Source organism: Schistocerca nitens, chromosome 2 (genome assembly GCF_023898315.1).
Source record: "Schistocerca nitens isolate TAMUIC-IGC-003100 chromosome 2, iqSchNite1.1, whole genome shotgun sequence".
In the NCBI taxonomy this organism is placed as follows: Eukaryota; Metazoa; Arthropoda; class Insecta; order Orthoptera; family Acrididae; genus Schistocerca; species Schistocerca nitens.
Genome location: NC_064615.1, coordinates 913368636 through 913395278, shown reverse-complemented (window position 1 = coordinate 913395278; position 26643 = coordinate 913368636). Strand labels below are relative to the sequence as shown.

Genomic DNA, 26643 nt, shown 5'->3' with positions numbered 1-26643 from the left:
AAACTCCGCCATTTCTCTCCCCACATCCACCACTGCTGGCGGCTCACCTCCAACTGCGCAACGCTACGCGGTGTTAACAGCCAACTGCCTAACACTACAATGGCGAATATTCCAACCTGCCACAGACTGCACACAGCACAGCCAATGATTTTCATACAGAGCGCTACGTGGCGGTGGCGTTACCAATATAAGAACCTAAACAGCCTACTTACACGTATAACACAATGTCACTGTAGCTTCGATCCTCCTGGCTTCTATTTCTAGTCATGAACACTACGTGTCTGCAACTGAGCCACTTGGGGCTGGCTTGAACCAACTGCTCACAAACAAGCCTTCAACATTATTTGCATATTCACCCAGTCAGACGCATAGTGCTGTTACGCGTACAATACAAGCAGCTATTTTGCACAGATCATCTGTGATTACTAAACACTGTTAAAGATAGAAACTAGTTTTACGAGTGGCACATTCGTTTCTTTTGATTTATACATTTCTGTAGTAGAAATCAATCCCTCACAAATGAAACTTGGATTTTGTTTTATAACTTCACATAGGGCCGTAATACAATGGGAGCAGTACTACAATTTATGGTTCTATGAGTCAATAAACGTTCTTTCTTGTGTTAGAATATTTCAACTTATAGCATGTTACCTATCAGTTGCAGGAGAACTTACAGTGCACTTTTTCTGTCCTGGTGCCTGATATCGTGGGCAGAGCGATATTGCTTAATCAGCGGATCTCAGAGAGTTGTTTCAAGCCTAATTAACTTTTAGTGTATTGGAAGCTAATGCTTTTCTTTCGAGCAGATCACGCAGTATTTTACGAGGAAACACAGATAAATCTTCGCTCTTAATGTTTCTGTCTGTATGCAAAGTATTGCATCATGGGTACGCTTTGTGTTGTCGGAGAACGCTTTGAAGGGACAGGGATATGACATATCACCGAACAGTAGTGAATATGTAACCGAAAGAGTTATGTGACTTAATTCGATCATAGGAACTCATGGAATAACAAGCCTTTTACTGTCTACTGTTCGTAGTTTCGAGTATATATCTTTGTGTTATCCACATGTTCAACATCGTGAAAAACATTCTGGCAAAGGCTAACAGGAATGCAACAGGAAACAGAGACCAGTATCGAATATCAATTAGACACGAACACTTCAGCCCATCGTTGTAGTAAATATGTGGAATTATTACAAGGAGGAGAGAGAACCCGGTCCTGTGCGAATCTATCTATCTTTAATGGTACAAAGAACTCGTCACACTGCGTTTTGGACGCTCCCTTAGTTGACTGAAACAAGGACAGGATGAAGGTAACAATCTGGACGTAACGACGCATGTTAATAGAATAATGACTTTATTTGATTAGAAATCTTACATGTTTATTATTTGCAGACATATACAGTATTCGTACATATTATACATATTTACTTCTGCAACACTTTCTTCAAGGCTTCTCGATATTCTCTGGCGACTTCTCCGCATTTTGTGTGAGAACTTTCAACCCGTGAAAGCCATTGCTTAACGTTAGGCTGCTTCGTAGGATCAACTCCACTGTTTGGGTTAAACTGAAAAAGAGATACGAACATCGGAAATTAAATAATTTGTGAATATACTCTTGTGGGTCATATAAATAAGCTAATTTTTCTTTATGCGTTTTAACGCGTTGTATCTGTTGGGGTCAGTCAACCTACGCAGATGATTTAGCTCAACAAATTTCAACATAATACTTGAGAGCCTCTGTAAAATTTACAGTGTTCGGAAAGTTAATCTTTTTTAACTGGTAACGGTAAGAAGAGCTAGAAATGATGTAATACATTGCCTGATGGAACATAAATTATCTTTTACTAGCATAGCGCACTCTGCTTCGCTCGATTACACAAATGGTCTGCACATATATATATATATATATATATATATATATATATATATATATATATATATATATATATATATATATATTTGCTTTCTTTAATCGATTTTACAAGCTGTGTACTAATTGCAACATCTAAACTTTTCATGCTAATTAAGGCCATAGAAGCAGTTTCTTTTCTAATGCACTTCCGACCAAAACGAGATTCTGGTAGCTGGAGTCGAAGGTCTTTGTTAATCCAGTCTTTTGATTTCCTATAGTGACATTTCCGTAGAAACTTTCATTCCTGTCACATATTTCCTAAGAAGTCAAACACAAATTTTGGTAAATTTAACTTTAAAAATATTATAAATATACTGGTAACGAAATAATTTCATAAACAGTTTCATCCTCTATTTCAACCGCTTTAGAGACTGAATTTCCACTAAAACGAAACACGTACTTTTTATTTCCAACCGAGACGCTAAATGCAAATTTTCAGAAATCTTTCATACTGAAATATCTCCCCTTAGGGGTAGTAATTCCAAAAACATTGAAACACATATTTTTTGTTACTAATCGAGAAGTCGAAAACCAGTTTTAATGGATGTAGCTTTAAAAAGAATTTAGTAGTTTTTTAGTAATGACTTATTTAAAAAACACTTTCACCCATTATTTCATCCCGAAAGAGGCTAAATTTACAAAAGTGCTGAAAAATGTATTTCTTTATGTCTAATCGAGAAACCAAATACCAATTTTCGTTGTTCGAGATTAAAAATTTCCTTAATAGAGTCGTATTTTCAAAATCCTTTCGTTGCCTATTTCAACCTCTTAGGAACGGAAATTCGAGAAATCCCTTCTTAAATGATGCCTACAGTATATCAACACCCTCTCCAAATTCGAAGTTACTATCACAAGCCGTTTGGACTGGGCGATGATGAGTCAGTCAATCAGGTCATTTTCCTTTCACGTATAGAGAGTGGTGTTACAAGGAAAACAAAAGTTGAATAGATGTCTCCAGTAAGTCGCCAAAATAAGCTTTTCTACATCACAATTTTATGACTCGCTCATATTTTCTTAACTTTCCAATAGTAAGTGTGACAGCTTCACGTTACCTCCAATACTGACAGGCTATTAGCGACGGCGTAATCAGCAATAGTGACCTGATCTCCGGCCAGCCACTGTTTGCCATCCAGCATTCGGTTCAAAGTTTCCAAACTGTCGTTCGCTTTCTCGATGTGGCTGGGTTCCGCTTGTTTGCCTTGAAATACTGGCGTCTGTAGACAGGAAATTAAAATCAATGCAAAGGTCAACAACTGCTACGAAATAGTAGGAAGATGGAATACAAACACGCAAGCCATCAAAGGCACAACTCTATATAGCCCAGATCACAAAGTTGTGTCGTGGGATAAATGATGTCATGCTATGCTCAAGGCCCACATATTTTCACAGCATTAAATAAACATACGACACATTTGAAAATTATAGTTATGGTTGTAAGACGTGTATATTTCTATTGTCTATTGACAAACCACAATTTATGAAAGATGTTTGTATTTTATTAATAGGATAAAGTAGAAATAATTAATATTTGTCATGTTGGAAGTAATTGTGGTAGCAGGGAATGTCTGCACCAAAGTATTGTTGGCAGGAGAGACCGCACATTAATAAAATTTTAAAAAGGGCGGGAAAGACCGCGTATCGATACATTTTAAGAAAAGAGCGGGAAAGACCGCGCATTGATACATATTGTAATGCTAGCAGGGATTGTCTGCACCAGAAAGCATTGTTGGCGGGAGAGACCGCACTTTAGCGTTCGTAGGAAGTCAGTAGTAAGCGAGAAGTGAAGCGAGTCGGTAGTAGGTCTGAAGCGAGAGGTTGAGAGGAGCGGTGTGCCTGCCAGCCACCAGCTATGATTTGCAAGAGATTATAAACGGATGTACAGAGACATCAGCTAGCTATTATCATAAGAGGAACTAATATTATTGAATTATTTTTTTGAGAAACTCAAAACTACTGAAGGTATGTTTGCGCAATGCTAGTTGTAAGATTATTGTGAAAATTAAGTCCCATTTGAACGTTTGTAAAATCATTTCATTCAGAATATAATTAATTTTTGCCAGCAATATTGCATTACTGATTATAATACATCCCAAAAACCATCAACGTAATACTATGCAAAAATTTTATTGTTGTCAAGAAAAAGTTTAACTATGAATTACGTAACGTCAGTCAAATTAATTAAAGAATAACGTCAGCTTTGCTAATACATACAGCCACTTATTATGACAGCCCACCAGCAGCTAGTAAAGTATAGTAAAACAGATAAGTATATTCATGTCGCAGTTCGATGTAGCAGTCAGATGGCGATCCAGTAACAATAAAAAAGTCATGGAGCAGTTTTGGGTTATTGCAGATAACGACTGAGGACCACGACGACGACACATTTTATGTTTCATCGAAATAGTCAGAAAATCACTTTTAATAAGCAGCAATTAAATTTGTATGCGAAGATTTAGAAAGAGAATAAATTTCCAAAGGAAGATTTCATTTGTTATTATTAAGCAAGAGATAGAAATCCTAAGAGAAAGTTTCATAGGTTATTGTAGAAGGGAAGGTTGCGTAACAAAAGAGATATAGAGGAGACGGGAAGGTTTCATGGTATACACATCACTTTAAAATCCTGAAGTCAACCAAATGAGGGTTTACAGTCGAAATTAGCTTCACAAAATTTTGGCAGCATTGTGGTGTTTCATACCTAACATTATTATTTATACAAGTTGTAGAAAATAATTTGAAGAAGACATTTACCGGGGATCAACAAGTCAGTATAAATTTGAAAACTTAATAAACCACGGAATAATGTAGATAGAGAGGTAAAAATTGACACACATGCTTGGAATGACATGGGGTTTTATTAGAACAAAAAAAAAAAAATGCTAGACGGGTGACAGATCTCTTGCGCGCGTCGTTTGGTGATGATCGTGTGGTCAGCCGCCACTTTCGTCATGCTTGGCCTCCCAGGTCCCCAGACCTCAGTCCGTGCGATTATTGGCTTTCGGGTTACCTGAAGTCGCAAGTGTATCGTCATCGACCGACATCTCTAGGAATGCTGAAAGACAACATCCGACGCCAATGCCTCACCATAGCTCCGGACATGCTTTACAGTGCTCTTCACAACATTATTCCTCGACTACAGCTATCGTTGAGGAATGATGGAGGACATATTGAGCATTTCCTGTAAACAACATCATCTTAGCTTTGTCTTACTTTGTTATGCTGATTATTGCTATTCTGATCAGATGAAGCGCCATCTGTCGGACATTTTGTGAACTTTTGTATTTGTTTGGTTCTAATAAAACCCCATGTCATTCCAAGCATGTGTGTCAATTTTTACCTCTGTATCTACATTATTCCGTGATTTATTCAGTTTTCAAATTTATACTGACTTTTTGATCATCCAGTATATCTTTAATGAAAACATTTTGATTGCTTTGTAGATTCTCATTCCGTTGACCATGTTGATTCTTCCTCCTTTAGCGGCAGTCACCCACACCAAGAAAACCAAAATGCGTTGTATATCTCACTCTTCCGCCCTCATTGACATTATACACCATATTTCTTCGGCCACCATTGCCGATGGTATCTAAGCAGTATCTAAGCTCGAACTAGGATCGATACCGTGAGCCAGGATGTTTCGATTAGCAGACAAATAAAGCCTTGCCCCTCGCTTGCCATTGTCGGCTTCTTCGACATTCTCCTCCTGTCTTCTAGAGAATATTTCCGTGTTGTAAACCGAAACTGAAATGCTCTTCCTTTATATCGACCGTAACATAGAGCATTTAAAAATGAACTCTGCCGCAAACGTGCTGTAGTTGTCTTCTTCGTCCCCAGATAAGAGTGCAAATATGGATCAGTGCGTGATGGAAAAGAAACATCACACAAAATGAGTAAGGAAAAGAAAGATGAGTTATAAAAATAAAATTAAAATCCTCGTTGATGGGTTCTCTTCTGCGAGGGAAGGTTAAGAAATTATTGTGAGAAATTTTATGTGCGGTCTCTATTATTCCTCTGCCAGTGCTATTGGCAGATAATTTTTAAAGGTGACATAATATTCGTTATGCAGCCAACATTTCGGATTCCAGGGTTCTGAAAGAGCTAGCCCTGGTAGTCTTGCTTAAAAGGGTGTATTAGATTCAACGTGTAGTAGAGGCAGAACACAACCAACCAACTACATCTTGAGACCGAGCGAGGTGGCGCAGTGGTTAGCACACTGGACTCGCATTCGGGAGGACGACGGTTCAATCCCGTCTCCGGCCATCCTGATTTAGGTTTTCCGTGATTTCCCTAACTCGCTTCAGGCAAATGCCGGGATGGTTCCTTTGAAAGGGCACGGCCGATTTCCTTCCCCATCCTTCCCTCCCCCGAGCTTGCGCTCCGTCTCTAATGACCTCGATGTCGACGGGACGTTAAACACTAATATCCTCCTCCTCCTAACTACATCTTGATGTTCTGCGCTTCGATATACCTAACTGCCAATCTATTCGTAGCAGGGTCGTGATCCTAGTCTGTTGAAGGGAGTCGCCCTTGCTGTCATTGCCAGTTCCTTCATCATTCCTAGAGGTTTGGGGCTTACATTCTAACGATGTTGGCATCTTGCCACGATATTCCGGCTGACAAGTATTCAGTCATCTTCAGGTGAGTTTTCCACTGGATACTGCCACTGCACGTCCCTGATTTTATACCAAAAATTCGCATAGAATTATGTGACCAGACGTCGACGTCATCCATTTGCAAGCCCGAAACCTTATGGGATATTCACTACGCCGGGAAGGTCTTAACAATGTTTTCTTTACACAACTTAAAATGCGTATAAAAACGTTGGACAAAAATATGGAAACACAGCGAGAAATTTATGCTTTAACATAAATGCGTATGCTACCCAAGCGTGCAAGTTTGGCTGTTGTATTTGACCACGAACGGCACTTATGCAATGTCCTCAACACTTTGCAAGTGTCAGCCATGCTGAGAACAGTGTTCTGTGTAGTCGTGTTCTGTGTACTAGTGAGTGCTTTACGTCGAAGCCAAGTGAATTCGAGCCAAGCAAATTGTTGGTGCTCATACGGTGGGTGCTCCCGTAACCGAGATAGGCCAAGTGTTCTTTCTAAAAGGGATCACATCGACGATTTGTATCGCGTACAGGGAAAACGGCAAAACATTATTCGCTAAGTCACAATTCGGACGAAAGTGTGAGTTACGTGACCGTGACGGACGGTCGTTGAAGAGGATTGTGAGGTAAAATAAGAAGACGACAGCTGCAAAAGTCACTGCAGAGTTGAATGTCGCACTCACGAACCCTCTCGTCACCAAACAAACTCGAAGGTCTCCTCCAAAGCAGAGAGATGAAGGACGAGCTGGCATTCCAAAACCGCTCATCGGTGATACAAATGCCCGAAGTCATAAATCCTGGAATATTGAGCAGTGGAAGAACGTCATTTGGTTGGATGAGTCCCGTTGGACACTGTTTCCAACTTCTGGCTTTTACGTCCCAAGAGTGAAGCACGATGGGGCTTCGTTGACGATGTAGGCAGCCATACCGCGGTATTCCATGAGCCCCACGGGTTCTCTGCAAGATCGCATTACCGCCAAGGATTATGTGACAGTTTTGGCTAATCAGGTCTATCCTACGGTATAGTGTTTGTTCTCTAATAGTGATGCTGTGTCCCTGGACTGATTGTGTCAGCACGGGGATGAACTGTTGCATCTTCTCTGGCCACTGCAGTCACCAGATCCGAATGTTATTGAGTCTTTGTGACCTACATTGGAGAGAAGGGTGTGTGATCGCTATCAATATCCGTCATTGTTACCTAAGCTTGCCACTACTTGGCTGGGAGAATGGTATACGATTCCATTGAAATCAGAAAACCATACAGAACCTATTTTTACCGATTTCGAGACAACTGGAAGCTGTTTTGAATTCCAACTGTTTCCCTCACCATATTAGGCAGGTTAATGTGTGTTTGGGGGTGCCATGTTTTCGCCCACCTCCTGTAGATTCTCCACAAAAAATTTGTGGGGAAAGTTTACACGGGTTACGAAATCCTCTCCATCAGTTTTAGTTTAAATTTACTTTCAGCTGTTGGTAATATTACCTGAACTATGTCATAACATACAGTTCTGATGTTTGTAGCCAATGCCGAAGTGCGAGTGAAAAAAAATGTGGTAAGATGTAATGGGACCAAACTGCTGAAATCATCGGTCCCTAAGCATACAAATTACTTAGTCTAATTTAAACTAACTTACGGTAAAGACAACACACAGACCCATGTTCGAGGGAGGACTCGAACCTCAGACGGGGGGAGCCACACGAACCGTGACAGGACGCCTAAGACTGCGTGGCTATCCCGCACAGCAAGTGGGGATGTTTTCCGAACTTGTGTCCCAATTATTCGTAGACATTTGACAGATATGGGGTGCCTTGGATTGTTCATTATTAGGGGCTGATATTTTAAGACTATGATTTGAAAATTTGTTCACAGACGTTACTCATCTCTAGATAGTAAGATTCATATATATCCCGTGTGTGGTTGTTAGATCCCCCATCGGGCACCTCCCCAGGTGGCACATAGGGGAAAGCATCCCAGATATAGGTGGTACTGGGGAAATGAAACACCCAGGGCAGCCCAAAAACTAACACAGACCTAAGCCTGTTCTGGAATCCAGCGGCTAATGGTCAGCGTCTGTTCACCCAATTGGCGAGGCTGCTACAAATAAGTCTTGATCTCACCAATCAAGTCTTTAAGAATTGTGACCTCCAACAGAGGTAACCTTCAGCTTGAAAAAATCACGATAGAACAACTGGAAAGAGACCCACTACCGCAGGCCCCAGTGAATTTACTGGATTTTCCTGGTCAGCGGATTCTGGGGTACCAGGAACATCATGAAATAGAGCAGAGTCGGAGCTTCTCGAAACCTCTTCGCAAACATTTTATTGGCACACTCAACACCAACACACTGGTTAAGATAGGCAAACTTAAAGAGCTTAGTGATGTACTACAAAAATTTCACATCAAAATCCTCACAATAGAAGAGACGCGTTACACTGACGAGTAGCGTTTCAACATGGAAAACTACGGGATATAGAAAGGTAAACCTGCTCTCAGGCGGGGAAAACCAACAATGTTTGGCACAGGATTTGCAGTATACAAATCTGCCATAGACAACATCATAAATTTCAATTCAGTATCAGAAAAAATCTCCACCAATAACCTTCAAATCGGGAAACAAAAGATACACAATCATCAACGCACATGCACCTACAAATGATCACAATAGGAAGAGACCACAAGAAGTCAACGACTTTTGGGAAGACATGGAAGAAATGACAACGAAAATACCAGAAAGACACGTCAAAATTGTGCTAGGAGATTTCAATGCACAAATGGGCAAAGAGAAGAAGTACAAGCTAATCACAGGCCCACATACAGCACACAAAGGCACAAACAAGAATGGGAAGCATTTCATAAAGTACTGTCAACATTTTAACTTAAAAATTATGTCGACACAATTTCAGAAACCAAGATGAAAACTCATAACATGGAAAACGCCCAAAAACATGTGGGGAGAATTTCAAATAGACCATATAGCCACAACAAGTAAAAATACAAGTGAAATTGTAAATGTGAGAACTCGCAAAGCAGTCTTCGAGTCTGACCATCACTTGCTACAAGTAAAGATTAGGCCAATTCTAAGGAATAGAAAGACAACACAGAACAAAATTATAAGACCATATCCAGAACAAATAAAAATAAACAAAGACGAAATTATTGAAGAAATTAATCAGAATACAACAGAGAATTGGACAGACCTGGCGAAGACAATTCAGAAGGAAATGCGTTGGGGTCAGCCTCACAGGAAACGCAAACATAGATGGTGGAATGCAACTTGTGATCAGGCATTTGAACGAAAAGCATGGAAGAAGCTTAGCAGCAACAGAACAACAGAAACATGACAGGATTTCCACAAAGTCCAAAAGCGATCCTCGAAAGATATTAGAGTAGTGAAAAGGGCATACGACAAAAATAGACTAAATGAAATCGAGGAAGACTTCAAGAAAAATAATACGAGAAATTTGTACAGAATATTCAGGGAAAATATAATGGATTATCAGCCTCAAAATATCTCCTTCAGAAGAACAAATGGATCTCTAGAAACAAACACTAAAGAAAATTGCAATATTCTTAAAGGATACTTTGATACACTCCTCAACTGTGAAAAGCTCAAAGAAACATTACACTTCACGAAAACACTTCCAAACCCATACTCGAAGCCGCCTACAATCACAGAGGTAGAGGTGTTTATAAGACAACTAAAAGAACAACAGAGCCCCAGGGACAGATGGCATTATCGCTGAGATCTGGCAACTCGCAGACCAAAATATTACAAAGAAAATTCACAAAAATCTCTTGGAAATATGGAGTAAAGCGAAAATTCCATGGGAATGGAAATGCGCACTGATTCACCGACTCCACAAGAAGGGAGACAAAGTCTGATAATTACAGAGGGATCTCATTGTTACCGGTTACTTATAAAATTCTGTCCAAGGTGTTACTGAACAGACTGGAACCACAAGTCGATACAAAGATGGATGAATACCAGGCAGGGTTCAGAAAGGAAAGATCCTTTATTGAATAAATTTGGAACCAGTGAACACTCTTGAAGGTCGGACTAGCAAACAACACTGTAGTTACATTTGTGGACTTTAAGAAGGCCTATGACTCCATTGACAGGCAGGTACTCTTTGACACACTAGAAAAATACTTAATAGACAGAAAAACTAGGGCACTGAGAGAACAGACGCTCACAGACACCACATGCGAAATAAAATTTATGAGAGAAATCTCAGAGACATTTGAGATACATACAGGGGTTAGACAAGGAGATGGTCTCTCACCACTTCTATTCAACATAGTTCTGGACAAAATTATCAAGCAGTGGGAAGAAAAAGTAAAAGGAATTCAGCTAGGAAGAACACGAGCGAACTGGACAATTATAAAACGCCTAGCATTTGAGATGACTTGGCAATACTCAGCAACAATAGAGAAGAAGCGCAAGAAGCCCTGGAATATTTACAAGAAGTCTCTGCTAACACGGGGTTACAGATATCATATGAGAAAACACAATAAATAGAAAGAAAGAACAACAATGCGCAAGTCATGCACATCATATACGGATTGGTTAATAGAGTGCAAAAATTCAAGTATTTTGTAGAACACGTACAAATAGGAGGATCAAACAAGGCATACAATACAGAACAAACAGAAAAGCTTCAGAGTGTACAAACTTACGTGGACGCGCTACAGTAAAAGAAGCATCTCAAGACAGGCGAAACTCAGGCACTACAATACAGTTGTATTGCCAGAAGCCTTCTTTGCATGAGAAACGACCTCAGTCGGGACATCTGGAATCACAGAGACAGAAAAGATAGAACGTAATATCCTTCGAAATTTTTTTGGAGGAGTACATGGAGGTGGTGTGTGGATGAATAGCTCAACCTAAGAACTGTACGAACATACAGACAGACTCACAGACATAATTAGACAACGTTGGTTAACATTCTTTGGGCACATACACAGAATGAACAACACCAGACTCACAAAGAGGATTTTTGATGTAGTCAACAGCTCAATCAAAAAAAAAAAAAAAAAAAAAGGCAAATGTTTTCATGAAATAGAAGAAGAGGTAAACCAAGTAGGAGCCAATAAAGAAATGATAGATGAACGAGACAAATGCAGAAACGAAATTATGAACACGAAATCTGAAGTAAAAGAAAGGAAGAGACCGGGGAAAACATGGACAGAACAAAGGAAACACGAACACAGTCAAAGAATGAAGAGGTTTTGGGAAGAGAGAAAGAAGAAGAAAACATAAAAGACGGGAAAACTGAATAATCATGCAATATTCAAGCTCAGCCACTGTCTTCATATTATACTTACGAAAACATTCACAATTCTCTGGAACAAGTCTTGATCAAAAAATAACCTCTGGTCGACGAGAACACGTTTGTTTATATCCTTCGGGTAGAGAGAATCATCCTTCGCATACTTTGAGACGAGGTACATGGCAATGGCGCGGCTGTCAACAAGGCACCAAAATACTAGTGTCATACAAGCTTAGACATATCACTGTACATGTGAAATCGTTTACTATGGTTTGTGGATACCTGCAGAGAGCTCGAAGTGAAACGTTTTCTGATGCGATATCTGAAAGTCCAGAATGTATTGAAACTTGTTTATGCAGAAAACTTTGGCGTAATAGTAGTGTTCGACTACAGAAAACACTGCAACAGTTACAATGTCATCACGACAGTTAACGATATTCCAACCAATGTACTGCGGCCACTTGATCATTAACTGCCTCAGTTGGAAACCAGTAGTAGTGTCACACAATGAAATGATTTCAACGTTACATTTACTGAGTTTCCGGTAATTGATCTACTGGTTGCGCCACTTTACTTCCTGAGTTATTTCCGATATCTAAGATTTAACTAGCGACTCTGTAATAATTTCATTAATGCCTAAAACTAGAATCATAACATTATAACCACGCTTCTGCAGCTTGTTTCAGCTCTGAAATTAGCACTTAGAATTCATTGTCATCAGAACAGTGAGGCTACCGTCATGTAGACAATTGCACAAGTGTACACATTAAATGTTTAACCTAACTATTATTTACTCAAATTTAATTTAATGTTAACATTTAACATACGTGGCATCTCCATGTTCCTTTAGTTGTTTCAGATGAAACGGAAATAGCTTTTTTTTATTGAAATAGTAGAACGAAACCAAAGTTAAGGTATGGGATTTTTTAATTTATTATCACCTACCTTTCGATCTAGTGCATAGTGTACTTTGCTTATAAGGCTCTCCTTTTTGAGAACTCGGGAAAAAATACTAAGCTTATTGCTAGGTTTTCAGAATTATTGAAACCAAAGATCTATTACCTAATCCATCAATTTTCCGATAATGTTTTCATTTTATCATATTCTAGTCTGTGAATGTAATTTACTCTCTGCTCGTCAGAAAATAACTCTGATAGATGTCGCAATCTCTAACAGCCGTAGATGATTTATTGCAATGTAGTTACCAGACTAAACAAAGACTCTGTCTCTAACATAATTATTGGAAAGTTAAATAATATCTCAGCATACTTTGGAATTCAGCATTACTTTTCGTCAATCTCTGTTTCGTTTTCACTAGATAATGGTGAGTAGAGATCTAATGCTTACCTTTCACTAATGTACAGGCCATGGTCTTCCAGTATAGGAACTGTATGTTGGGGATTTTTCTGAAAAGATCGAGAAAACATAACACATCAAAAATGTTGTTAACTGTTAGTGTTTGTATTATCTAAAACAATAAATAGACCGAAATTTAAACTAAGAAAGTTGCTGTCAGTTAAGCTATCATATAATATTCATGTTACTCATTATTGCAAAATATAAAAACCTGTCAGATGTTTCAGTAAAAAAATAACAGCCTCCTATTTTCCTATACATTACAAAAAGCGTGACTTTCGTTATGATAGAACGTTATTTTGACATACATACGCTATCACACACATGGACTTCTTTGCTCGTATTTCCATCGTTCGCTACAATACTTACATCAAACATGAACAGAATTAAAGGTAACAGTCTTGTTAAGGAGAAAGTGGTACTACGATGCAGCAGTCGAACATGAAGTCATTTGTGTGAAACCCGCAGTGCGGTTGGACTAAATGCTATCTTCTATCACATTTTATGACGTCCTTGTCATCTGAGCTCCATATGCCCTCATGCGTCGAGTCTCTCACGGGCAGCGGATGACTGGCACGCTGTGAATACCTAAATGTGAATGAAGTCACCACTGTGAGGATCATATGGTGTGGTAAATAACGTGTATGCCTCGGTTCTCATCGGCTGACTGGAATTGTAACAGGAAATGCAGTATATGTTTTTGTATGTCCATCCTTTTGGCAGGAGGTCTTTGGGACTACGGCCGTCTGCTACTGTGAGAAAATAAAACGGCTGCAGCCGTTCTTATGATGTTATTTATTTTGTTGAAAACAGTTTCGGCGCTTCAATGCGCCATCTTCAAGCTGTAATTGATGCAGAATAGGTTGATACGATGCCTATATGTAACGCATCAGTAGCCAGCATAACTGTATACGCAGATAATCTGAAAACGTAGGTGTCAGCACTGTAACCATCAACTGCCAACTCAAATATATGTGTTACTGAGCAACAATTCCCTCAGCAATTCACTGCCAGTAAACAACAAAAATTCAAGCAAGAGCCACACCCGGCTATGGACTATGCACTTCATACGTTGTGTACCTGCTACTTAATGCGCGCAGTAATCAACATAGTCGTAGAATCATCATCATTGGACGTTATAACATGAGAAAGGTCTGCTAGAAAGACGAATTAGTTGTTGGTACATGGTGATGGTGAGTTAGAAGTTAAGTCAGGGTGACCGACCTCTCGAGCGTTGTAGATAGAGGACTGTTTGTATAGGATCAGATTTGAAGCGAGCTGTTTCAGTCGTGGATTAAGGCAGTTATGTGATATACATTTCAAATTGTTATTTGTTACTTCTTTTTTCTTGTGTTGTATTTGAAAAGGTCATGCACGGTGCCAACTCTGCAGAAATGCGGTCAGTAATATTGAAGGAAAGGGATGGTTATTACCACTCTATCCAATAGGCGACGGTAGTGCTTGTGAGGCCAGATAATACTTTCAACTGAGCCCACTCACGTGTTAGTCCACAAAGTGAGCATTTTATGGAAAAAAGCATGTAATTTTATAGAGAACGATACTAGACTAATGAACTTATATCTCAAATAAAAAGATCACGAAAAAGGCGAAACGTATCTGGGAAAAAGTAAATTAAGTGGCAACAGGGAAACACGGTTTTATTTACTAAACAAGTATATATTTCAAATTTTTGAGAACGATAGTTTGCGTCAGTTAAGATATTTGAGAAGTTAGATGAACTGTTCTTGCTTATTTAAAATGAGCTTGTATTATTTCTTCAATTCAACTACATTTTTTCTTTTTTCAAATGTTCTTTCACTTGTCCATATGCATGGACTACAAACGGTGACTCAGACCAAATTTCTTACGATGAGTGCAAACCGGTTTTCGGGTAATGAATTTCGATAGTTAGAGTAAATTCCAGCTGGACAATACGGTTGTTGAGGAGAAGTCGAAATCATTTATTTGAACCAGCATTGCTGAATAGCATTAATACTGTTATATTCATAACTGTGACTAGTGGAAGAGACAGTCTGAGTTTCAGATGATTTCTCTGATGAAAAAGTTTTAATATTTTGAATAATCTTTTTACCGTCTGGATGGAGAGGTACAGCAATATTCAGATCTATCGTTGCAACTGTCTCACTATTTACATCTACACTGCAATTTCCCCATCAAGGTCAAAGTACGTATCGACACGTCGGTTTACCAGATAGCTAGTACTTATTACATTCCTTGCACAAATTGAGCAGGGAATATCATTACTCACAAGATGGGTGTGACTATCCGAAACTGGCAGTAATGCAGTCTGAACGCGAGCAACACTCGCAAAACGTTGGAAATGATTCAGGGACGTAATCTGAGTATTTTCTTATAAGGACCCCGTGGTATCCGATAGATCGTTACAGAGCACTAATTTAATTATTATTTCTTCGGTTTGTTACCAAAATATCCTTTGTCTCTGGAAACGCGAGAGGCGTTCATTAAGTAACGCAACACGTTTTCTCCCCGGTCAATTTCGGTTGGAAAAATCGGAATTTGTTGTGGGACTCCGTGGAATATTCCCGCTTCAGCCACTATAGGTTCAAGACGTTCCCACAGTGGCGGCGCTATACATGGCCTTCATTATGGAGTCTGTAACTGAGGTGCGTTCCAAGCAGACAGCTGTCACTGAGTTATATTGTACAATGCTTAACTAACTACAAGAAACGTGAATTGATGCACACAGTACTTAGGGGACCGACGCAGATGCTCACTTGCAATGCATGCACAAAGCTATACTTTTGTGAAGGCTATATTGTATGGGGTGCTGGTTAATCGAGAAAGAGGTAGTTGACATTGTTGTATATCCCTTTCGTTTTCAATATGATATTACTAGGGGGCTCAGTAAGTGATGGAACACGTTTTTTCTCGGCCAGTTTAGGTTGAAATAATTCGGGATTGGTTGTGGTGCATCGAGGAATATTTTCGCTTCGGGCCCTATAGCTTCATGAAGTTACAATATTTGGTCGCGCTATACCTAGACTTCAAAATGGCATCTGTAAAGTAGGTGCGTTGCCAGCAGAGAGCTGTCATTGAGTTTCGTTTGTTGGAAAACCAGAGCATCACAGATATTTATCAATGATTGCAGAATGTCTACTAGGACCTGTTAGGGAACAAAAGCACAGTGAGTCGTTGACCAAAGCAACTTTCATCATCACAATAAGGTCGTGCAAACCAGTCCGATCTCTCGCGCACCAGCCTGCCGCACACAGCTGTAACTGCTGCAATGTTGGAACGTGCTGATACTTTAATTCGAGATGACCAACGGATCACAACCAAACTCCTAGCTGAAGAACTGGACATCTCCGTTGGTAGTGCTGACACACTCGTCCACCAGTTGGGGTACTTAAAGCTGTGTGCCCGCTGGGTTCCTCGCTACCAAACAGAAGACCTTAAAGAGCACAAAGGACAATCTTTGCGGAATCGGTGGCCCGTTACTAGGCCAATCGTAACAATTTTTTTGTCGGACATTGTCACAGGTGATGAAACATGGGTTCATAACTTTGAACCGGAAAAAAAACGGCAACCCGTGGAGTGGCGCCACACCACCTCTCGTCCGAATAAAAAGTTCAAAGTCGCACTCTCAGCCGGCAGTAATGGCGACGGGCTTCTGTTTGATGTCCTGCCTCATGGTGCAACGATCATCTCGGAAGCGTATTGTGTTACCCTCAGGAATTTGAAGACACGACTTCAGTGCGTGTGTCGCCACAAAAATGTAGACCAACTTCTCCTTAGCCATGACAATGCAAAGCCTCACACAAGTCTGTGTACCCGAGAGGAGCTCACAAAACTGCAATGGACTCTTCTTCCTCATCCACCCTATGGTCCGGATCTCGCACCTTCCGAATCCCCTCTGTTTGGTCCATTGAAGGATGCACTGCGCTGGAAGCAGGACGTTGGTGATGGGAAAGCTATTGATGCAGCGAGACTTTGGCTCTGGCGTCTATCAATAGAGTGGTACCATGTGAGCATACATACCCTCTCGATAAAGTGACGTAAGGCCTTCGCACTGAACGAAGATTATGTTGAAAATAGGGTTATGTAACAAAAACAGTGGGGAATTAATGGTGTATTATGACCCGGAACAAAAACCAACATGCTCTCAGAAAAAAAGATGTGTTACATTACTTATTGAAAGTCCCTCTTACGTTAAAAAGTTTCTGATAGCAATCACCAAAATATTCAACACAAAACACAGAGTAATGCAACTACTCTCAGAATAGGCAAAATTACTGTAACGTGCAACTGTCAGTTTTGTGTTGAAGTTGCCGCCGCTTTGACAAGAGCTCAGCACAGTATCATTCTGCTGCTCTTCCACTGCATTCAGTGAAACCACACACGAGCTACACAATGGCCAATTTTTCATCAGTAAATCTATCCATACTCCTGTATATCACTGTTAACGTACAACTATAACAGTCGGAAAAAAAAAACGCAGAGACAGTACCAAGCAGTCTGAATGCAAACCTGAGGGCAAAGAGTAAAGTGCCGTGAGCGAACGGAACAAGTTACTCTATAGACAAGACACAGACACACTACCGTAGATATTTTCACTGTAAGTTAGATATATTAAGCGCCAATTAGATACTCATACATATGGAGGTAAGAAATCAAACGCGGTGCAATTACTCTGTAATGAGCTACCGAAGGCCACTGCTGAATCGTATTAAAATATTCAGCAAATATTCCTGAACAACTCCCGCATTGTATCTATGGAGTTTGGATTCATGCAGTCTACTCGATTAACAAGCAGACAGTAACAGTGGTTCTGTAACCTGACGATCTTAAGTCACCTTAGTTACGATTGTTATAGTTGTTATTAATTTTACACAGAGATCGGAGAACTTCTCTCAGTGACAAGTATATGAAAACGTATTCCTTTTGATCAGGAAGTGAAGGTCAAACATTACGAGATTTTTCTCTGTGAACCTACAGGGTGTTCGGAAATTTCCGTTACAAACTTCTAGTACCTTCTGAGGGGAGTCAGTGCATAATATTTTGAATAGGAACCCATGTCCGCAAACGTACCGTTTCTGTTCTACAACGTTTTCAGTTAGATGCCTAACTCATCCACTTCTGCATTAGGATCTGAATTAGGCATGACGCTTTACAATTATTAGGTAATAATTCGAAAAGAAACATAACAAAACATCTATCACCTAAGCACAATTGTATTAACACATAAACATTACGTATTTACGCTATTCGGAATCAAAAAAGAGCCCAATATCTTGTACGTACAGAATAGTACTGATGTATTACAACAGCGACACGATATGGCGACCACCTACGTTGTTACAGACACTGTACCTACGAAGCATGTTCTGGTACACACTCTCTAAACCATCCTTCAGTTTCCAGCGCAGCGGCCAGAACTCGTTACAGCAGCTCTTTCTCTGTCTCTACAGGAGTCTCATATAGTAAACTTTGCTTTCGACCCACAAGAAGTAGTACACGTCATCGGGTCTACCCTATTGTATACCAGCACAAGCCTCTGAAAGTTTTTTCTTTCCCTCAGCAGACGTGGACGCGTTACACATACAATTGAAACCGTCGTAGAACGGAAACGGTACGTTTCCCAACATGGGTTCCTGTTGAAAATACGAGGGCCATTCAATAATTAAAGAGACAAATTGTCTGGGGGAAAAACTGTTTGTAGGGCAAGTTTGATACTTTTATGGCTTTAAGTTGGTATCACTGGGATGAGCCCTGATCAGCTGATGTATCAACACTGTTTTGTTTATAACCTCAAAAGTACATTTCAAGATGGCGAGTCCGCTTGAAACGTCCACATTAGTTGAACAACGTTCTGTTATTCGTTTTTTATTTCTTGAAGGCGAGAAACCAGTGAATATATACTGTTGAATGTCTAAAGTTTATGGTGAAGGTTGTATGAATCATGCAAATAAAAAATTGTCGCGACTCAGTGACTGCCGAACACCGTTCTGGCCGACCAGCAGCAGCTTCAACTCCCTCACTTGAAAGTCAAATTGATGGCATTATTCGTGCTGACCGCCGTGTGACTGTGGAAATGGTAGTTAATAAGCTTCAAGTTAGTAATGGTACACTTCATAACATTATCTGTAACAAGCTGAAGTACCGAAAAACAAGTGCAAGGTGGATCCCAAAGGAGTTGACGCGGCTACACAAAGAAACAAGATTGACAGTGTGCACAGAGCTAAACGAACGTTATGAAAGAGAAGTTGAGAATTTCCTCAACACAATATTAACTTGTTATGAAACTTGGGTTCACTATTATGAGCCAGAATCAAAACGATAAAGCTTGATGTGGAAGCACACCAACTCAACTGTCAAGAAAAAATTCAAAACCCAAGCATCAGCAGGAAAAGTCATGTTGACGATGTTTTGGGATGCTAAAGGTCCAATTTTTTTGTAATTATCTTGAACAGCAGCTTACAGTGAACAGCCAATACTACTCGGATTTACTTTTAAACAAGGTGACGCTAGCCCTGAGAGAGAGATTCTCCAGCAAGACAACGCACGTCCTCATATTGCTCAACTAACCCGTGAAACAATCGACAAAATGGGCTGGGAAGTACTGCCACATCCCCCTTACAGCCCTGATTTAGCACCTAGTGATTTCCATTTCTTTGGTGCACTGAAGAGGCATTATGTGAGAAGAGGTTCCAGGACAACGAGGACGTGAAAAAGTTTTTTGGAAATTGTTTCAAACATCATGATAAAGAGTTTTTTGCAGCCAGAATAAAAAAGCTTGTAGCCCTTTGGAACGTGTGCATAAATGTTCAACGGGATTATGTTGTAATGTAGGAAAAGTATTGTTTTGTAAAGATAAACTCTTTTTTCTCCAAACCAATTTGTCTCTTTAATTATTGAATAACCCTCGTATTTTGTACTCACTCCCCTCTACAAGTCCTAAAAGTTTGCGAACGGGAATTTCGGAACACCTTGCATATGGTGATGCTGTAGGAAAAAGTGAAGTTGTAACAGTTACATTTCAAACAAGTAAGTACTGCTGTTTCTTTTCCTGAAGGTTGGCTTCAAAATCCCCAGTGCCTTTTTAGATGTGGTCTTGTTGAAGGCGGTATGTCGTCATCTTCCAACCTTTGACTCGACTTGCCCATAGATTTAAATGTGGGTGTACGTTCTGATTTGACTGCGAAGCATGGCGCAGTTTTCCATTTTTCACATATACCCTTGTATCTCGTTCGGATAACGACGTCGATTCCGCCACAGAAGATACCGATGTTTTCTAGTCAAAGAGGCTGCAGTGCACGGCAAGTGACTATAGGGGCGCTTGCAGTGACTCACTTGGTTCTGCTACTTAGAGGTCAAAATGCCTTTATAAGGAGCGGGCAAGAGCTCAACTTACATGGTGTTTGCCAAGTGAATACTGTTGAAGTCGTCCTCGTCAAGCACTGGATCCTGGCTGCTCGCTACTGGATTGGTCTTCGGATTGCTACACGGACTTTTACTTGCTATGCTGGTAACTACTTCGCCAGGACTAACGGCCTTCCTGGTATTATACTTCCAAAATAAAGTTTGCTCGCTGCCGCACAGATAGCGCGTTCAGGTTTTCCGAATTTGTCCTTTGTTCTGTGGTTGTTTAAATTGTGACTAAATAAAAATTGTGCACATTGGTACACAAGAACCAAACAAACGTTTACAAAATATACAAATCATTGTCAGAGAAGAAAGAAGCGAGAAATAAGAGAAAAAATTTCCTTGTTCTATTTCAGCATTGAAACACACAGGTATGGATATCAAGTCTAACTGTAACACCATGGCTCTAATGCTGTACGGATTTATTTTGCCTTTTGCTTTGGTTTAGTGTTATAACATTGAGCATCTGTAAATGTGTTTCAATCGATAACATAAAACTGTATACTCCTTTCTTTGTTAAAACTTTGATGTCGTGGTTTGATTCTATGCAATGTAGTATATCTGTCATTTAAATTCTTTGTCCCATTTGGAGGGAACAAAACTTACTGTGTATAATTGTAATTTCTGTGTGAATAATTTTTTGTAGAAATGTCAGTATGTGAAAATGTTCTGTTTTATTTAATGTGTTTGTTTGCTGTAATATAAACTGCTGACCTTCCCTCAGAATTCTTAGTTATCTTGAAACTTCCTGGCAGATTAAAACGGTGTGCCTGACCGAGACTCGAACTCGGGACCTTTGCCTTTCGCGGGCAAGTGCTCTACCATCTGAGCTACCGAAGCACGACTCACGGCCGGTACTCACAGCTTTACTTCTGCCAGTATCTCGTCCCCTTTGGAAGATAGGAGACGAGATACTGGCAGAAGTAAAGCTGTGAGTACCGGGCGTGAGTCGTGCTTCGGTAGCTCAGATGGTAGAGCACTTGCCCGCGAAAGGCAAAGATCCCGAGTTCGAGTCTCGGTCGGGCACACAGTTTTAATCTGCCAGGAAGTTTCATATCAGCGCACACTCCGCTGCAGAGTGAAAATCTCATTCTGGAAACATCCACCAGGCTGTGGCTAAGCCATGTCTCCGCTATATCCTTTCTTTCAGGAGTGCTAGTTCTGCAAGGTTCCCAGGAGAGCTTCTGTAAAGTTTGGAAGGTAGGAGACGAGGTAATGGCAGAAGTAAAGCTGTGAGTACCGGGCGTGAGTCGTGCTTCGGTAGCTCAGATGGTAGAGCACTTGCCCGCGAAAGGCAAAGGTCCCGAGTTCGAGTCTCGGTCGGGCACACAGTTTTAATCTGCCAGGAAGTTTCATATCAGCGCACACTCCACTGCAGAGTGAAAATATCATTCTTAGTTATCTTGTTTGTAAGAGATAGTGTGGTTCCCCTCGGGAACGGAACTGGATAGCGCGAGCAAATTGTGGTTGGCCTAGGTAGAAAACGTGGAACAAGAGTCAGTTGGGGACGAGCTACCAAACTGTGCATTGCCATGTTAAAATTGTATATTGTGCTGGTTCCGAGAGAGGCTTTTCTGCCACTTTCCAATGCCTCGGATGGATGGATAAATAGCTGGAACGATTCTGGAATTGGTATCCATCATCGCCACCAAGCAGGGACAGAGTCCAGCAATTCTGCCTACAAATCAACCTACCAACATGCAGTTGCCACCACATTGCGCAATCACTGTATCGGAATGCTACAATAATGTACAGTGAAGGATCAGCTTATTGGATGTTTTAGTGTGCACAAATATAACGTAACTTATAACTGAATTCATGTACCTACCTTGATTTTTTCCCTATCACAACACCTCTCAGGTTCCTCTCCATTTAAACTATGATTACTGAGTGTCCTAGTTAGTGGAAAAAATGAAAGCCTCAGAACATTAAATAATGTTGTTTGATCTTTGGTAAGAAGGGAGTATTCAGATTTACCGTGGATTTAATGAAATTGTGGGAGGTAGTAAATGTAGTCTTGTGAAAGCCTCCCAGGGATGGAAACAGTCTAATTTAAAGTTTTGTGAAGTTTCAAAGCCTCCTATTTTGCAAATAGAAGACTGTGGTAATAAAGACAATTTGCAGTTTCTTTTAAAGATTAAAAGCTCTTGAGACTGAGGCTTATAAAGTTTTGCTTAGTTAACGATCATAGTGCTACCTGTAATAAATTCTAAAAGGTGAGTCAGTTTCTTGCAATTTTGTCAACATTGTGTTTCACTGTAGTAAAAGTGGAAAACTGCAACAGTAGAAAATTATATGTTCATGATTGCTAAGTGTTTGTCTCTCTTGTGTATTGGAAGTGCATATTAATAGTATAACAGGATCCACAGTTTGTCTATTGTGCTAATGCTAGGTAAAAAGTAACGGGAAGACCACTATTTACGAAAATCATGATTTCTTTATTCAAAAGATAGTGAGAAGTAACCTGTTAGTGAATTCCATTTAACTTTCATTCTAAACAGAATAGTATTTAGTTGAGAGATACTTAACCTGTGACCAGTTCATAATTTTGCAGTAAACTACATTTATTATTTCATGCCAGATAGGAAAATGTTTGAACAATGATACTGAACCTATGTCCAATTAATGATTCTGCAGTGAATGTTAATAGTAATGTTATAAAGACCGTTCAGTTTGAACAAGCCCTGAAAGTAATAGTGTGTTTCGGTATCTGTTATATTTTTGCAAATAGTTTGTGCTGCTCTAGCTGTTAGCTTCAATCTTACCGTAAACATATGTATGTGTCAGAGGTCATCGCACTCGCGTGTGGCCAAGTCTAGGTTGTGTTTGTCCGTTAAAGTTACTCATACCTACTTTCTTAAACGAGAACGTTAATCTTTCTCTTGCCTAATTAGGCTGGTGACCGTTTTCCTTATTCTTTAAACAGTATAGCTAGGCAAAAATATTGTTTGTTACTGTTCAAATATTCACGTAATTCTGACTTTCACTTCCGATAAGCCACCTCCGTTAGGTACAATACGGTCAACATAACAAAATTCCTCTCCGAGGGTAACACTGCTCTGTTACTTTATACCATAATTGCTTTAACAAGATAGTTTTATTTCACTACCTGCCTTCAACTTTAAGGTTATGGTATAGCAGTAGCAGAAAGAAGTGTTATACGTGGCTTTTCCGTGACAGGACTATTTGTTCTGTTGGGGCATAGTACGCAATAAACCAAATTTGGTATTTGATTTCATAAGCTACGTAAATGCTGTTGCAGTGTTATATAACCTTTGCCCCCTTAGATACCGAGAGTCTCTGTTATTGTTCACTGTTACAGTGGTGAAGGCATGACATCCACTTTCAGCAACCAGTCAGTAAGTACATCTACTGATTTCTGCTTTTTGGCAAACCACGTGATCTTCCACCATCATCTGCACGCGGTTAGAATATACCAAAATCAAATTCCTCTGATTGCCCCACGAAAAGAAGTCCACTGATGTCAAAGCTAATGGTGGCGTTTACGGCACCCTGGAATGATAACTTAGTTTTTTGAGCACTGTCTCATGCAAAGCATCCGATCGATGTGGCGTAGCGGTGAGGCGTTGGCGTCCTATTTGGGAGACCATAGAGATAGATGGTTTTCCATTAATTCTGTAAGCAACTTAAAGCGAATTTCTGGATATTTCGTATGAAATTTCCTTTTGTCATCCGAAGTAATTTACATAGTGTCCATCTATATGAACTTTCATCCATCAAAATTTGTAGAAGCATTTATGTGCGCCCTATAAGTAATGAATTCGGTTCAAGTGGTTCAAATGGCTCTGAGCACAATGGGACTTAACATCGGAGGTCATCAGTCCCCTAGAACATAGAACTACTTAAACCTAACTAACCGAAGGACATCACACACATCCATGCACGATGCAGGATTCGAACCTGGGACCCTAGCGGTCACACGGTTCCAGACTGAAGCGCCTAGAGCCGCTCGGTCACAGCGGCCGACAATGAATAAGGTAGTTTAGGTAAACAGTAACTCACATATTACCTTCAACATTTCAGGCGTCTTCAAGTCCTTATAGACGTCCTTTACATCCTCTATTTTGAGATCAACACCGATGATACCGGCGACCAGTCGTACCAGACGGCATGGAGGGCTCAAGGGATGGTTGTAAAGAATCAGCGGAGCCATTTTGATTTCTGAAAAATAAATTGAACATTAAATGATTAACTTTCGCAAAAGTAGCCTTTTCTTCACACCAGTTTGGGCTTGACGCATTGTTCAATAAACAGGAGAACACAAGTACGTTTTCTGACTTTGTTAAGAAAATACGAAATATAAGAGTAGAAGTGGTGCAGCTTATTTTGAACTAGCGTTATAATCAGCCGGACATTTTCAGTTTGATTTACGTCACAGTATCACCTGTCTTAAATTCTGTAAAAAGACAATGACACTGAAGGTTACTTGGATACTAACATCACTTTGTAAGGGAGCAGTTTCTTTCTCTCACACACCTGTGTTAAGAAGCTTTTGCCCTCCAGGAGAATACAAAATGAAAATATTGTTATAAGTCCATACCTCATTGACGTTCTTTTTAGTGTATGTGGCTAATTAGAGTAGACTCTGAAGCGTGCACAATTTACTTTCATGATGTGAAAATGCGATGCACAGTGATTTTCTAAAAACACACATGAGCTGAAACGTTATGACGACTGGCCACCGCGTGTCTGGTCTTGCGGACACTTAACTCGGTAAGGAATCTACGATACGTATGCAAACGGAGCTGATATGAACTGGGATTCCTTACAACGACAATACGGGCTGCGAACGGGGAAATCGAGTTAAGGGACTTTGACAAACGGCAAACTGTTATGACCCGGCGACTGAAAACAAGCATCTTGGAAACGGAGAAACTGGTCAACTGTTTGTGTGCTACTGTCGTGAGCGTCTATGGAAAGTGGATGAAGGTCCGTGAAACTGGAGTAGGCGAAAAGGCATTGAGCGTACATACCTCGTCACAGAACGTGAAGGTCATAAACTTCCCCATCATGAAAAGCAGGACAGATACGTGATCTGTAGCAGATAAGACAAGAGGAATCAATCATGGTGCAGGAAAAAGTGCTTGGAGTAGAATGCACATTTTTGAACAGTGGAGTCAGCAGCAGACAGCCTATACGTTTTCTCATGTTGACCCAAAAACATGGTCAGTTACGATTTTCGTGGTCACGGGATAATAGAGATTCGACCGTGCATCACTGAAAACATATCGTTTGAAGAGATGAGTTACGCTTTTTGTTACGGAAGGTCTATGGTCGTATCTGGATACGCCTTAATGCACGTGAACAGCGATTCCGAACATACACAGCGCCATTGACACAGGCCGGTAGGAAAAGCATTAGCTGCGGGTTGACATTCATCTGGGTTCCATGTGACCTGTGGTAGTAATCGAAGGTACCATGACAGCTGTAAATTACATCAACTCTGTTGTGGACCACCTGCGTACCCTCAAGCTTGTTGTCTTCTCCGAAGGCGATGGCATCCGCCAGCTGGGTAACTTCGTGTCACAGTGCCAGAAGCGCGCTACATTGGTTTGAGAAGCATGACAGTGAACTCTTGTTGATACCTTGGACACCAAATTCTCCTGCCCTACACCCGATGGGACACATCAGGGAGGCTAACAGGCGTCAGCTCCATGCTCACAGACCACCGACCCGTACTATCTGAGTACTCCTTGACCTGTGCGTAAGCATCTGGTGCCATATTCCTCCGAAACCCTACCCAGGACCTCTCGAATCCATATTGTGCTCCGCCTCCGTAGGCGAATCAACACGTTATTAACCAGGTGGTCTCAATGTTTTGGAGCATCAGTGTATGATCAGAAGTTAATCTGCACCACCATATACTTTCATCTGTAGTAGACAAGTGTCACCGTCTCTGTGGTATGCAGATGTGGGGTCACGCAGTAGGTGCTAGAGGGGCTCTGCCGAAAAACTATATGGTATTTTAGGCCATAATGGTAACAGGTACTGTACCTAGCCAATGTGATTTAATATTTGAGTTCAGCATCAGCCCTCATGCTGTCAGCAGTTATTCATATATGTCAAAG

General features: G+C 40.4%; 1 protein-coding gene across 2 annotated transcripts in view; it reads right to left on the bottom strand.

Moving 5' to 3' along the window:
* Positions 1–1342: 1342 nt before the first annotated feature.
* Positions 1343–26643, bottom strand: part of LOC126234706 (glutathione S-transferase D5-like) — a 49895-nt gene continuing 24594 nt past the window's right edge. For both annotated transcript variants that reach the window (XM_049943451.1, XM_049943450.1), the window contains exons 2-6: positions 24585–24736; positions 13142–13200; positions 11850–11988; positions 2970–3131; positions 1343–1570 (exon numbers count right to left, since the gene is read on the bottom strand). In XM_049943451.1, the coding sequence (XP_049799408.1) occupies positions 1430–1570; positions 2970–3131; positions 11850–11988; positions 13142–13200; positions 24585–24728 (645 nt within the window). In that variant the 5' untranslated portion in view covers positions 24729–24736 and the 3' untranslated portion in view covers positions 1343–1429. The remainder of the gene's footprint in view (positions 1571–2969; positions 3132–11849; positions 11989–13141; positions 13201–24584; positions 24737–26643) is intronic.